General features: G+C 33.3%; 1 protein-coding gene across 12 annotated transcripts in view; it reads right to left on the bottom strand.

The window, feature by feature from the left end:
* RBM46 (RNA binding motif protein 46) overlaps positions 1 to 15,908 on the bottom strand; it is a 51,744-nt gene that overhangs the window by 20,737 nt on the left and 15,099 nt on the right. For all 12 annotated transcript variants that reach the window (XM_032332720.1, XM_032332722.1, XM_032332717.1 and 9 more), the window contains 3 exons: positions 15,255 to 15,416; positions 11,474 to 11,941; positions 9,964 to 10,746 (listed from right to left, as the gene is read on the bottom strand). In XM_032332720.1, the coding sequence (XP_032188611.1) occupies positions 9,964 to 10,746; positions 11,474 to 11,941; positions 15,255 to 15,405 (1,402 nt within the window). In that variant the 5' untranslated portion in view covers positions 15,406 to 15,416. The remainder of the gene's footprint in view (positions 1 to 9,963; positions 10,747 to 11,473; positions 11,942 to 15,254; positions 15,417 to 15,908) is intronic.

Below are 15,908 nucleotides of genomic sequence, written 5' to 3' on the forward strand. Positions count from 1 at the left end.
AGGTCCCAAAAGAAAACAAAACATTTCACATACAGTGTGAGAAGAATAAAAATATTTGGTCTGGAAACAACACAACTTTCCTATATCCCTGAATTACATGAATTTGAGAATCTCTAGAATACAACTGACTCATTCTAATTTTGATAAAATAATTCAAGCTCAATGCTTAGCTGGTTGGGAAACTTTCATTCTTTGCCAGCTTATTTACCTAACTGTAAAAGTATGTTATGTAAAAAGAATATATAAAATATAAATATACAGTTACATTATTTATAGAATAAAAACATGTACTCACCCCCCCAGGCTTAGAAACAGAAAATTATCAATAACTTAGAAGTCTCTCGCATCCTTTCTCTTTCTGACCCTTAAAGTAATCGTGATCCTAATTTTTGAGTGTTATTCATTCCTTTGCATTTCTCAATGATTTTGCCACATATTCATATAACCCTAAACAATAAATTGTTTGGTTTTGCTTGGCTTTATTTTCCTATTCATAATTCCCCATTGCTTCAATTCTTTCAATTTAAAATTTGAATCGTGGGGTGCCTGGGTGGTTCAGTCAGCTTAGCGTCTGACTCTTGATTTCGCCTCTGGTCAAGATCTCAGATTCTCAGGATCTCAGGATCTCAGGGTCATGGAATCAAGCCCCAGGTCAGACTCCCTGCTCAGCAGAGAGTCCACTTGAGATGCTCTCCTATCTGCCCTCCGCCCAGCTCGTGTGTGGTCTCTCTTCAACAAGAAAGTCTTTAATCCACTTCACAGTTTTCATAGATAATTAATTAAGGATCAAAGTGAACAACCCCATCCATTACCAGGAAAAAAAAGAGAAAAAAATAGAGGGAAGATGAATATTCTACTTAAGTCCATGCACTCCACCAATATGAGATAATGCCATCCTCCCCACTAGAAAACTGAGCAGAGAAGTTTCCAAATTTTCCTAAGTTGGGTTTTATAACAGGGCTTTAGAATGTGTGTAAATTTCCTGAATTGATGAACCATACATGTAAACAAATCCTGGGATAAACAAATATAATTAAATAAATAAGCCAATTATACATGGATTATTTAATTTTGGTTTATTCATATCTCATATCTAAGTATAAATATTTGGGAGTTGATTACATAATTTTTGTCATAGAAAAATTCTCAATACAGCACATCAAACTGAAGGAAATGAAAACAGAAATTACCTGAAAATTCATTTATTAAGGCAATGGAATCATTCCCTTAGTTACCAATTCAAATGGAAGAGTGCCTGACATCCACCAATCTACTTTCTGAAGCCTTAGAGGACTGATGAAAAAGTCTGTCTATCTCCCTCCCCAAGTCATATACACTAATGTAGCAACTCCTTGTTTGCATATGAACTACAATAAATAAGATTAAATAAATAAATAAAAATAAAGTACAGAAGTTTTTAAAAACCAAGAGAAGTGAAGTTTTTAATAAACACTGGTACCTAAATCAAAGTAGATGACTACAAAAAGAACAGAAAAATCACACATATCCTAGATGCACTGTAATAAAAGAAGTTAAAGAATCTTAAGTCTACTGCTAAGTAAACCATAGGAAAAAAAATTTAAGAAATGAAAAAGGAAAAACAATTACGAGTATTTCATCATGTGTGTAAATCCCCCTCAGAAGCTAGGAGAGTGCTTTCATGGGACAAATAATCCTATTTTTGCTTAGTATCTCCTTTTCCCCTCTACTTCTTAAGAGAAAAGGAATAGCTTTCCAATGCTCTAGTATCATCACTATTTCCATACTTGATAAAACTAAATTTCAGACTGAGGAATCCCTAAGGGATTCTTGATCACTTAAGGAAACTTAATTTGTGAAATCTCAAGGAAACATGAAGACATAATACACACAGGTAAGAATCATTTAAATTAATAAACATGTCCTTGCTTGGATTTTTTTTTTACTTTTGGTAAAAAGTATTAAATTTATAGTGCAGAATATAACTTTAAACATTTTTTCCAAAGATTCATAATGGCTCATTTGGAATCTTATACATTCTGTGCCCAAAATAATCTTTAATCTTCATAGATTTATAAACACTGATTTGGTCATTCTTGAACCAAAAATTAACACAGCAGTGATAAGGAAAAAAAAAAAAGCCTTATACATATATGGCACATAAGCTGCAAACTGATTTGTTTATCCCATAACCTGGCCAATAAACAAGCAGACTAGAACGTGTATTGCTGAAACAAAGGCAACAAGAAAAAATATTAATGGGCTTGCCCTGCAGTCTTACAAAAATCCACATACAAAACAGAATTATAAAAAAATAGTTGAAAAAATAAAGTATTTCTAGTAATAATATCCTTTTTAGAAAACATAATGAAAGAAAATCAAAAGGTACAAGAGAAAAGTGAAGGTCAACATAGTGTATAAGGAAGCTGGAATTGTATATCCTAGTTTACATTTTTTTAATCTATTTAAGTTTCTCAAATGTAAATCCCTTGAGTTAATCTGCTTATAAAAAAACAAGCTATGTTGTTTAAACACAAAATAAAGAGACATTTCTGAGTACACTCACCAAATTATAAGGCAATACAATTACAAAAGATTGTTTTCTAATGACTGCATTTCTATATACCTTTTAACCTAAAGTTACAGATACAATTATAGCAGAATTATCAGTGTGGTATACAGATGATATTTACTGAATCAAAACAATGCACGAACGTATATAAACAAATCACTTTCTTAAAATTTGAACTACATTATGTATATAAAAACCCACAAACAGGTCATTTTTGTAGTCCAAATGTCATTTACTATGAGATAAATAATGGCTCACACATAACTAGTATATCTTTAGGTAAATACTACAAATTTAAGGAACAAAGAACTCTGAGCACTTATTAATATTCTCATGATTTAAAACTTCTATTTAGAATCCCCAGAAGTAAGAGCATCATTTTTGGAGGTAGTGCCTACCATGTCTTACATAGAGTATGTATTACTCTAGAACAGAGAATTAATTGCTCTAGAGTAGATGATATATCTGAAATTAACTAATAAAAGTAGATACTTTATTTAATCTAACCAAAAGACCTGGAAACAATTGGCACTGAATAATTTTAAAGTAGTTAAAAGCACAGATGATTACTTGAATAAAATCATCATAGTAAAACCATTTTTTAAAAACATTCTGTCTCCATTCACTAGTCCTATCACTAGATTATATTGCCAAAGCATAAGTAACTATTGTCTACCATTCAATAGGAAACAGAAATAAGGGCATAGCAGGCAGAAGACTAATGCAGCTTTTCACACTGATTTTGCTGAGTCTACCTCCCCCCAAAAATAAGCCAGAAAGAAGAGAAATCTCAATATAACACTGAAATTCCTTTCAAAGCCATGCCAAAAAATAGATTTAGGGGACATCATGTGGCAAAATTATAAACTGCTGCTGACATCTAAGAATGGAATATACATGCAAAATTCATTGTGGCATTTGATACAAGGGAGGAAAATTTACAAACCATTATTTTTTAAATATTAAATGACAAAATCAGATATTAAATTTAAAAATAAAGCAGTAGCTACTGTTAAAATGTATATTAGAGCAAGTATTTCAGGAAGGTATTACCAAAGAAACAAAAGAAAAAGTGATCAAATATGATTAAATAAATATATAAAACAAATGAAATCACAGATCACATTAGTCAGTTAATAACATAACTATGGAAATGCTGGTCACATGATATGTTTTAATACACATCATTATTTTCCTAGATTCTCTGTTACAAAAGAAGGCAAATTTCCAAACTTTTAAGTAATTGGGTTGTTTTATAAAATCTCAGTTTTGATTATATTTAACTGAAAAAATTCAGGGACAGAAATAACCAAAAAGAAATTACTTGTCATAATGCAAATAAAATAGGTGACTCGTTACTTTTTTTTTTTAACCCATTTTTCTGCTGTGAAGAAGAGAGATGAAAGCTTTCAATTATATAAAGAAAGGGATATTAAACTGATAGTTAATTCCTAGAAAAGCAGCCCTTGGTTTTAAACTATTTAAATTCAAATATATATGCGTGTGTGTGTGTGTGTGTGTGTGTGTGTGTGTGTAAAAATTCAAGTTATTATTTCTGGTCCTTCATAGGATTTTTTACTATACTTTAAACAAAACCATAAATTGGGGGGATAAAGGAATCCTTAAAGCTCATCAAGTAAAAACCCTGACATTTTAGAGGTAAAGGCACTGAGGTACACAAAGAGTGAATGATTCATTTGCCATGAAAGGTCTCGGTTTGTTGGTGATTGAGGCTATAGATTCTTAAATTTTTACTCAATACTTTGTGTTAAATAAGCTGCTTCTCTTACATTATTAACTCCATGATAATTATGGTTCATTAATATAAAAGTATTAATAAGATAAGAATTATGAGTAATACCAGATGATGATATTGCAGGAGAAAATAGTATGTTTCAAGAAGAACAAAAATACATTTTCATGAGCACTGGGCCCTCTAGAGGGTCAAAGACACATAGTTGAGTTAATGGAATTTTCATCTCACCATTTGGTCATACAAAAACAAATTAATGTACAAATGTTGATGTTATCCCTCCTTCTTTTTAACTAGATGAATTTTAAAGCAAATTTAGATTATTTTTCTTTAAGATTATCAATTTGAAATAGTATCATCAAAGTTAGGACTGTAATTAAAACTGGAAAAAATAACTTTCTAAAGGCATTCTTTTTCTTTTATTTATAATAAATTTCATTTAAATATAATACAAACATTACATATATTGAGCTTGTCTCCCAAAATTATTTCCTAAATCAAAAAAAACGTTTCTCTGTTTCAAAGCAATTTGTTAGCAAATTTTTTTAATTAAAATTTTATTTTTGCATTTCTGCCCATCAATCTGGAAATAATGATAGCTCATAAGAAAAAAAGCACCTATTATTTTTCAGACTAAAACTTCTCAGAAGTTTTACTTTCATTGTACTGTGTCTTCTATTTTATAACTTTCAACCAAATTATAAGTGGTAGCAAAAATCAAAACCTAATTTTAATGACATTAAAGGTTTAGCAAAGATAACAGCTATCATGCTTAGAATATATATCTAAATATTTTACCACTCTATGACCATAAAATATTAAAAATTCTAAAGAGTATGTCATTACAAAGTCAAATATGAGAAATAATATGCAAGTCAGCCACAAAATGAATACTGAAAATAGAAAATATAGGAGATATTAAAAAGATGACCGTAAGATGACACATAAAATAGTCCACACAACTTAGGATGGATTCATCCAGAAAAAAATTACTTGCTCAAAAGAAAAGCAACTTAAGTCAACACAGTCATACTAATAAAAAAATTTTTTTAAAAAAACCTTGCAAAGTTTTATAAAAATCAAGACTGATGAAATTTCAATTAACTAACGTCCACAACTTTTCAATTTCTAATCCTTAAAATCTGACTGAAATCACCAAAGCAAATACCAGACACAACTGTTTGCCATTAGCCACCCCGAACCATACTGTTTTTCTAGCAGGTATTTGCTCATGTTGTGCCCCTCTACCCATAAACTCTCTCAAGATTTACAACTCAAATCAGGTGGGCACACCCTTCCTTTGTACTCTCAAAACTTCTGCAGTTCCTCTCTGCCTTCTTTAGTAGATCATGACTCCCTAAGACCAAAAACAAAGTTTTATTTATATTTAACTCCTGACTGCTACAAAAGTACACTTAGTACATGAGAAGCATTCAAGAAAAGTTGTTCTTTAATAAACTTCATTAGTCACAGCCAAAAGATGATGAAATTACATCAATGGCACAAGCTGATTTGTGACAGAGGTTCTTTATTGCTGTCTGAAAGTAAAAACTTGCCACTTGTGTCAGTATTATACAAACATAGAAATAAGAAAAAAAATGCCTTGCCTTCAATTGGTTACTAATAAATTATATAACAAGGTGAACTGCCATGACACACTTGAGGCTACTCCCTCCTTCCAGTAAGTATTCTCCAGGACTTTCTTCAAAACTGTAACTTTCCAGGACCTCCCTTTATTTCCTTGATTTTTCTTATCCTACTCCTAACATGGTTAAGAATCCTCCAGGGGAAAGCAGTGGCAAATATGGAAGGCCAATATTCAAAATAGAGGCAAAGACTATCACACTCATAGTCTGGATCCATTATTAAGCAGATACAAAATTATTAACTAGAAAATGCTTATTTAAAAAGATATGATACTCAGGGCGCCTGGGTGGCTCAGTGGGTTAAAAACCTCTGCCTTCAGCTCAGGTCATGATCCCAGGGTCCTGGGACCTGAGCCCTGCAACAGTTCTCTGCTCAGCAGGGTACCTGCCTCCTCCTCTCTCTCTTTGCCTGCCTCTCTGCCTATTTGTGATCTCTACCTGTCAAATAAATAAATAAAATCTTAAAAAAAGAGATATGATACTCAATGACCCATGATATCTCCATACATCAAATACTTAGCATAGAAAACTATTTCTGAGCCCACAGGTATGTAGTCTATGTATTAAATCCACTGAGTATCTCACATATTACAGGTTCCTAAATATAAACAGGTGACAATTTCTCATCCCATTGGTTGTGTAATCAGTTTCCAGTGAGGTTAGGGAGATCATTCTCTGACATTATGAAGAGGAAGATAGTCTCCAACTTCAAAGTTTAAAAAAAAAAAAAAGAGGGTTCAATTTTGGCATTAAATCCCAGCTTTTAGCTTCTTCTATTAGGAGTATTTTGCTTAAAATAGAATTTACTTTAAATGGGACCAAATAACCCCAATTTTTTTTTAATTGACTTTAAAGAACTACCCACCAAGAACTTTTAGGGTTCCACTAAAAGCATTAAATGGTCACTAGAAGTAAACTCTCAGACCTCTAGTACTACTCATTTAGGTACCTATTATCCCTTTAAGAAAACTATTTTCCTCATAACACCAATGATAATCATTTAACTAAAGTCTAATTTTTTGTTTTATTTTTCAAACCTGAAAAATGGGCATGATAACACCAAAACAATGTGGGTATTAAAAGTACATTCTTAAAGGACTCTGAAATAAAAAGGTAAATGACTATATCACATATAATAATCAAAGACCATCAAGGTAAGACTAGGTAATAATGCTCAGAATAACATCAAACTGAAAGGGTTAACAGAAGGGTATGAAAACAAACTTAAAAAAAGAAAAAAAAATTACCACACCCAAAGAAAACATTTTAAAATAGAAGTCAAATTCATCTGTACCATCTGGAGAGGTACATTCAAATTCTTTAAGAAAACAGAGCCAAAAGATGATTTAATATTTAATGAACTCTATTTGGGAGACTCTAGGAACCAATAACAACCTCTCAAGGACTCAGAAAAATCCAATGCTTGAAACATGTATATATTTAGTAGGATAGGAAGAACATACCACCCTTTACCCTCTAAGAATACACTACTACCAACTGATCTCAACCCTTAAACACCCAATAAAACCTTGCAAACTTTAGATCTGTACCTAAAAAGGCATCAACTCTTTAAAGCCCAATATTAGGGTGCCTGGGTGGCTCAGTGGGTTAAGCTGCTGCCTTCGGCTGAGATCATGATCTCGGGGTCCTGGGATCAAGTCCCACATCGGGCTCTCTGCTCAGCAGGGAGCCTGCTTCCCTTCCTCTCTCTCTGCCTGCCTCTCTGCCTACTTGTGATCTCTCTCTGTCAAATAAATAAATAAAATCTTTAAAAAAAAAAAAATAAAGCCCAATATTAACAGAGTCCAATATTAACAGAAGTAAAAAGCAAACCAGAATACTGCCACAACAATATTCAGTCTATATATATACCTTAACCTCCCATTTAGCAACATGTAACCTCCTGGCTGTCTATAATTCCTGCCCTACTTTAATAACCTCCAAAGGTCAGGCACTTGTTTTCTGATCAAAGATTTCCAGACCCCTGATTTCGGTTTCTTACACTTCCCTAAATTCTATCCCTTCTTCTCAGCTGCCTCAACCTTCACTCACATATCTGGTCAACTGCAATAAGGATTTTTACGTCACTTTGTAGATAAGGCCTCAAAAGCCTTGTGTAGTGCATCCAAACAAGTCCTAGTGTTTAATTAAAATTTTTGGCTTATATTTAGATCTTGGGTCTTCTCTCTGATGGTAATTAGAAACTGAGAAAATATATAAAATAGAAATTGTCTATTTTTTAATTTTAAGTAGCTTTTATATAAGGCTGATAAAATCTGAAATAGAGGACTAAAGCAAACTGTGTCCTCTAAGTATTTCATTTATTGAAGCTAACTTCATCCATAAAAAACAAATCAAGTTGGGAAAACCATACCTGAACAGGGATTCTCTTTAGGAACTATAAGGTCAATATAACTAACTATGGTCCTAGAACTCAAGTCAAAACCATCTCAATAATGGAGTTAAAAGCTGATGAAAAACCTCTGGTTCAATTAGCATCTGATCTTTATGGAATAAGTAGATGGGCAAACCATGTCGAACTGGAAAATCTACTATGAACTAAGACTATTTTAAGAATCTTGGAAATTTAAGCTAAGTTAAATTTGTAAGGGAATGAGTAGGGATAGAAGTATGTTTTAGCATTACCATGTTAGATCAGATATAAGTATCCTGAGAAAATCTTGCTCAGCAACTAATTACCTATATTCCACTCCAAAAAAATAATTTGATCCATTTTTTCTAAGAACCCTAATTTGAATTATTTGCTGTCCATGTAATTTTAATCTTTAACTTAAATTGTCTTTATTAAAAAAAATGGAAGGCTTCTATTTTTTGCATTAATGAAAATCATACTTAAGAATTGATTAATTTCAATGGCTATAAAATCCCCTAATGTTTCCAATAATTGAGGACATGACCAAAAAGTTTCTTTTGAAGGAAACCCTACCTTCAGCCCTGAAATTCTGATGATCAGATTCTCCTAAAAACATGCATACTATGGTGGTTAAGCATGAATAAGCACTATATAAAATTCATCTATATAAAATTCCCTCCCCCCTTCCCAATGGTTTTCCTTTTAGACTGCCTTCTCTTTAATAAACTTGAGTATCAATTTTAAACTGAAATAAGCTTCAGTAGTATGGTTCTGCAACCATATAACAAATCAATTTTAAGTTAAGAGTTTGACAATTATAATCAAGAAACAATTATAATCCCTCTTGGGGACTGATTACTGTTATCTTCAAGAAACCACTATTCTTCTAATAAATATTATTTGAGGCACAAAATAATCACACAATCTATAACTCTGTCAAAAAACTGAGAAAAAGTGGTGTTGGGGGGGGTGTTAACAATAAAAAAAAAACAGAAGAAAATACCAGAGTGATATTGCATCTCTTCCTTCACAATGCAAAATGTTTTGTTACCAAAGCCTTTTTAACTATCCCTCAAAGGTATTAAGTAAACTTAATCTTTTAAAAGCATGAAATTAAGAAGAGAATGGTCATAAACACCTCTTGGTGATGCTTTTCGTCTTTCATGAGTAATAATGACAAATTTCCAGATTGGTGAGCATAAGGCTGTGTCTACACATAATCCATCTGAAATACCTCTGATTTTACCAACTCTCTGCTACTGCCCCCCAAAATGATTACTATGTAGACGTCACCAAAGATGCAGGGACACTCTTACAAGCTGGTTTAAGTAACATCGTGTAAATTATATAGAAATTATCAAATGAAGATTAGTCATTACAAAAACAATAAATTAATGAAATAAGATCTCTGTAAATCAAAACCAAATTTTCCCCTAAGTAATGTTTAAAAAGCTAAAAGCTAAATATAGGAAGATTATACAAGAGAAAAGTCTCAACATAATTTACCATGAATTCATAAAACTGAGGTAAAATCTATATTAAATCTATATTAAATACTATCAATTCAAAATAATTTTTAATAATAGTATTTCCTAGTTTCATATTCTACAATAATTATGTAAAGTATTTTTAAACTTACCCAAATGAAGTAATGTAAACTGGGCTGCCAGTTCCTTTGCATCTTCTAACGTAGTACAGAGTTTGTCTGGCATAAAGTAACTCTGGGATCCATTTGCAATAGCAGGAATAACAATTTTATATACCAAGAGTACCTTCCCATCTTGACTTGTTGTTGAATATAAATAATATTCTGGTGGTGCCCAATTATTTTTGTTGCAGTAATAATCCAAATGCATTACTGCAGAATTGAAATGATTGGATTTTAAAGAATACATACTAATTGGAGTAAGCTTTGTTCCAGGAAAAAATGGATAAGTGCATCTTTCAATTTCAGGGGGGCTTGGGCTATGTTGACCATTGAGACGAGCTGGAAGAGTTGGTGGTTTGCCTAGAGTTTTTGGGTGGCTTTCTTCCTTGTTAGCAAACACAATCAGATTTTCAGAATTAGGGCTAATCTGACCATTAAGATGCTGTCTCCAAGTGTTTTCTTTATTTACTGGTTTTGCCAGTGTTACCTCAATACTTGCTCCATCAATGCATTTTCCATTCATAACTGACATAGCAGCCACTGCATCTTCTCGGTTGAAAAAGTGAACAAAAGCATAATCTCTAAGTTTCTTTACTCGTTCAACTGCACCAGGTTTGAATTTGTTGAACTCTGCTTTAATAGTTTCCTCTGTAGTTGAGATCATTAAATTTCTTACATAGAGAACTTTAACTCTCTGCATGGTTTCCTCATCAACCTCCTTCTCTGGGTCAGCCCAATCTACCTGTATGGTATGGCCCCATAGTTGGAATGTACCTGTAAAAAAATAAATTAACCTGAAGACAATTAAAACAACTAAAAGTCAAAAACTATTAAATAAAACTTTCTCGAAAGAAACAGGAACTCCAATATCAGTATATTTGGTTAAACATAGTTTCTCACATGATACCTTCCATGAAAGTTTTTACTAAGGCAAACCCAGCCAGAACTTACAGTGGAATTCAAGAGTCAACAGTACAAATACATTTAAAAAATAGACCTTTATTGGGGCACCTGGGTGGCTCAGTCAGTTAAGCATCTGCCTTTGGCTCAAGTCATGATTCCAGGGTTCTGGGATGGAGCCCTATATTGGTGGGAAGCCTGTTTCTCTTTCTCCCTCTGCCCTTCCCCATCCCTCTCCCCCTGCACATGCTGTCTTTGTCTCTGAAATGGGTTAGATCTTAAAAAAATTTTTAAAAGACCTTTAACAAAAGAATTAGGTACCGTCCTTTGGATTTTTACCAAACAACAATTAACACCACAATAAAAGTGTACATGTGTATATTTTCAGTAAATTCATATATTATTACAGATAATGACTGATTTTATAGGGACAACTTCTTGTCTTTTTAGAACCATTTATTTTACTTCCTTACTCAAAAAATCTCTTTATCTCTTTAAGGGCATTACATATTATCAAAATATCAATCTATAAGGTGCTGTCATTTTTCTATATTTACAATTAGGTTAATATGAAAAAATAAACTTTAAAAGGCAAGTTTACCTGGGATTAGTTTTCTCCTAGCCATGGCAGCAGCTCTGTGAGATTCATATTCAACAAATGCAAAACCACGATTTTTGGTCTTATCTGTGGCACTTGGATAAACAATGACATCTACAACTCCTTCTGTAACTTTCTTCATTTCATCCAAAATTTCTTCTTTCTTCTTTTCCTTAGGAATAGCTCCAATAAATAATCTGCAATTATCCAAGCTTACACACACACCAATAAACTTTCCTGGTCGAATTTCATAATTATTAAGAATTCTGATGGCTAATTGGGCCTCTTCTTTTGTAGTGTACATCACAAAAGCATACCCTCGATTTTCACCACTAAATTCCATCATAAGTCGAAATTCATATATCTTCCCAGCTCTTTCAAATACAGGAACTAACTCATCTTCATACATATCACGAGGTATTTTTCCTACAAAAACTTCACAGCCTCTAGGTGGAGGGGGACCTTCCCAACCTGAAAGACAAAAATAAACAAATTCTAATAAGATATTTATATGCACTATTCAATGATTCACTCATTCCACAAATTTACTGTGCCTTCTATGTGCTATGCACTATTCTAGATATTAATGGTACAACAGTGAACAAAATAGAAGACCCTTCCTCATAAGGCTTATATTCAACAGAGAAAAGAGATAATGACTAGTGCTATGAAGAAAAATAAAGCCACAGAAGAGCTGATATTCTCGGTAGTCAGGTAAACCTTCTCTGAGCATATGAGGTTTAAGAGGAGATGAGAAAAAAATGAGGGAACAAACCTTCCAGATATATTAAGAAAGAGCAAGTGTTTTGTATGTTAGAACACCATAGAGCACACAGGTCTATACAGCTAACACATACTTGAAGTAGTACTAAAGTTGTAGTGCTGCCATCCAGGAGCCTAGAGGCAAGATTTTATCTTAAGTCTAATAAAAAGCTAACTGGAGGTTTCTGAGCAAATAAAGTACACTGGCTACTAGTAGAAAGGCAAAACATCGTATTTATGTAGCTGTTTCCATCTGGTTTGCCTCTAGTATAAACACCACTCCTCTATTCACTGTTCTTTCAAAAATGCTTAATCTTTCAAAATAACATCTCCTTTAACAGTACTCTTTTTCCCAGTGACCCAATCCTGACTCTTCATAAACCCAAGTAGTAAGCCCAATAGACTTCACCAAAAATTGTTAGAATACACAAATTCTGCAAAGTTGCAAGATATAAAATAATGTACAGAAATCTGTTGCATTTCTATACACCGATACTGAAAAAGAAAAAAAAAATCAAGGAATTGACTCCATTTACAACTGCACCAAAAACCGTAAGATAACCAGGACGAAACCTAATCAAAGAGGTAGAAGATCTATACATTGAAAACTACAGAATGCTCATGAAAGAAAATGAAGAGGATACAAAGAAATGGAAAAAAAACCCCATGCTCATGGACTGGAAGAACAGATAATGTTAAAATGTCTATACTGCCTGAAGCGGTCTACTCCTTTAATGCAACCCATATCAAAATACCACCAACATTTTTCTTCTTTTTTTTTAAGATTTTATTTATTTATTTGAGAGAGCAACCAAGCATGAGATGGAGAAGGGTCAGAGAGAGAAGCAGACTCCCCACTGAGCAGGAAGCCTGATGTGGGGCTCAATCCTGGTACTCCAGGATCACAACCTGAGCTAAAGGAAGATATTTAACTGAGTCACGAAGGCACCCCATCCACTAGCATTTTTCAATGAACAAACAATCCTCAAATTTTTATGGAGCCACACAAGACCCCAAATAGCTAAAGCAATCTTGAAAAAGAAAAAGAAAGTCGGAGGCATCAAAATTCTGGACTTTAAGCTATATTACAAAGCTGTAATCATGAAGACAGTTTGGTATGGGCACAAAAATACACACATATAATAGATCACAATAGACACAAAATAGACACAAATAGACACAAAAATAGATCAATGGAACAGAACAGAAAACCCAGCAATGGACCCACAACTATATGGTCAATAAACCTTTGACAAAGCAGGAAAGCATATCCAGTGGAAAAAAAGATAAGTTTCTTCAACAAATGGTGCTGGGAAAACTGGCCAACAACATTCAGAAGAATGAAACTGGATCACTTTCTTACACTACACGCAAAAATAAATTCAAAGTGTATGAAAGACCTAACTGTGAGAATGGAAAAAAACATCAAAATCCTAGAAGTGAACGAGGGCAGCAACCTCTTTGACCCCAACCATAGCAATTTTTTTTTTTAAGATTTTATTTTATTTATTTATTTATTTAAAGGGAGAGGGAGAACCTCAAGCAGACTCCACACTGAGCACAGAGTCCAATGTGGGTCTCAATCTCATGACCCTGAGATCATGACCTGAGCTGAAATCAAGAGTCAGATGCCTGACCAACTGAGCCACCCATAAACCCCAGCCATAGCAACTTCTTACCAGATACATCTCCAGAGGCAAAGAAAACAAGAGCAAAAATGAACTATTAGGACTTCACCAAGATAAAAAGCTTCTGCACAGCAAAGGAAACAATCAACAAAACTAAGTCAGCCTACAGAATGGGAGAAGATATTTAAATGACTTATCTAATAAAGGGTTAGTATGCAAAATCTATAAAGAACTTATTAAACTCAACACCCCCCCCCAAAAAAACAAATAATCCAGTTAAGAAATAGGCAGAAGACATGAATAGACCTTTTTCCAAAGAAGACATCCAGATGGCCAACAGACATGAAAAGATGCTCAATATCGCTAATCATCAGGAAAATACAAATCAAAACTATAATGAGATACCACCTCACACCTGTAAGAAGGACTGAAATTAATAAAACAAGCAACAACAAATGTTGGTGAGGATTCCAAGAAAGTAAATAAATTTCCTCTATACCATTGGTGGGAATGCAAACTGGTGAAGTCACTCTGGAAAACAATTAGGAGGTTTCTCAAAAAGTTAAAAACAGGGCTACCATATGACTGAGCAATTGCACTACTAGGTATTTACCTAAAGGATACAAAATACTGATTTGAAGGGGCATATACACCCCAATGTTTATAGAAGCATTATCAACAATAGCCAAATTATGGAAAGAGCCCAAATGCCCATCAAATGATGAATGGATAAAGAAGTATACTTTGGAATATTACTCAGCCATCAAAAAGAATGAAATCCTGCCATTTGCAACAACATGCATAAAGTACTATGCTAAGCAAAATGAGTCAGTCAGAAAACGACAAATACCATATAATTTCACTCATATGTGGAATTTCAGGAACAAAACAGATGAACATAGGGAAGGGGAAAATAAAGAGAAGGAAGCCAACCATAAGAGACTATTAACTATAGAGAATAAATGGGAGGCTCCTGGAGGGAAGGTTGGCCAGGGGAGAGCTAAAGAAGGGATAGGTATTAAGCAGGGCACTTGCTGCATTGAGCACTGGGTATTATATGTAAGCAATGAATCACTAAATTCTACTCCTGAAACCATTATTAACTATATGTTAACTAACTAGAATTTAATAAAAAATTGGAAAAAAGAAAACCCAACCAACCCAACTTTCTTCTCAACTATTTCCTAAACCAAGAGCAGAGTTGAAAAAAAAAAATGTAAGAGTCAAACATGCATAACATACATAATCTACCAATTTTCCCTCACAATGGTAAAAATAACTGCTAAGGTATTTCAGCAGTTATAAGGAAAGAACTATTATTTGGAATATTTGTGGATATATATGCCTAATGTATATTGAAGACTCAATATTTTTGAACATAAATAAATCCACACCTGGAGGAGGACCACCAAATTTCCTTTGCCCATTTTCCTGTACCATGTTGTAACCAGTCTTTTCCATCAAAGCAAGTAATGCTGCTTCATTCTGAGTACCAGTTCTGACTTTACTGCATCCATTTGTTCCATCTATGTTTTCTTCATTCATGGTTGCAATTCCTAAAACAAAATTCAAAATCAGTGTTTATGACATGAAGCACCAGCGACCTATGAAGGATTTCTTTGGGGTTCAAGAAACCAAAAACAGTTGTGGCTGCTACAATTGGTGACCACTGTGGTCCTGCCCACAAAGTTATGTTACATAATGGAAGCTGGAAACTTCACTTAGTGTGACTGATCAATTAACCAGTACCTTTAAAAAGCATTAAGCTACAAAAAAAAAAGAAGGCAAAAGTAAAAAAGAGAAAAGAACAACAACAAAAATAGAAAACACAAATACATGAAAAGGAGTTAGAGAAGAAAAAAGCAGAAATAACAAAATAAATATACTGCCATCAATGAATATATGACCACTGCTGATCCACGGAGCCCAAAGTTTAAATTATTTTATCATATAGGCCAACTGGATTTTATAATGTTTTTTTAAAGATTTCATTTGTTTATTTAACAGAGAAAGAGAGAGATCACAAGTAGACAGAGAGGCAGAGAGAG

Source organism: Mustela erminea, chromosome 2, assembly GCF_009829155.1.
Source record: "Mustela erminea isolate mMusErm1 chromosome 2, mMusErm1.Pri, whole genome shotgun sequence".
In the NCBI taxonomy this organism is placed as follows: domain Eukaryota; kingdom Metazoa; phylum Chordata; class Mammalia; order Carnivora; family Mustelidae; genus Mustela; species Mustela erminea.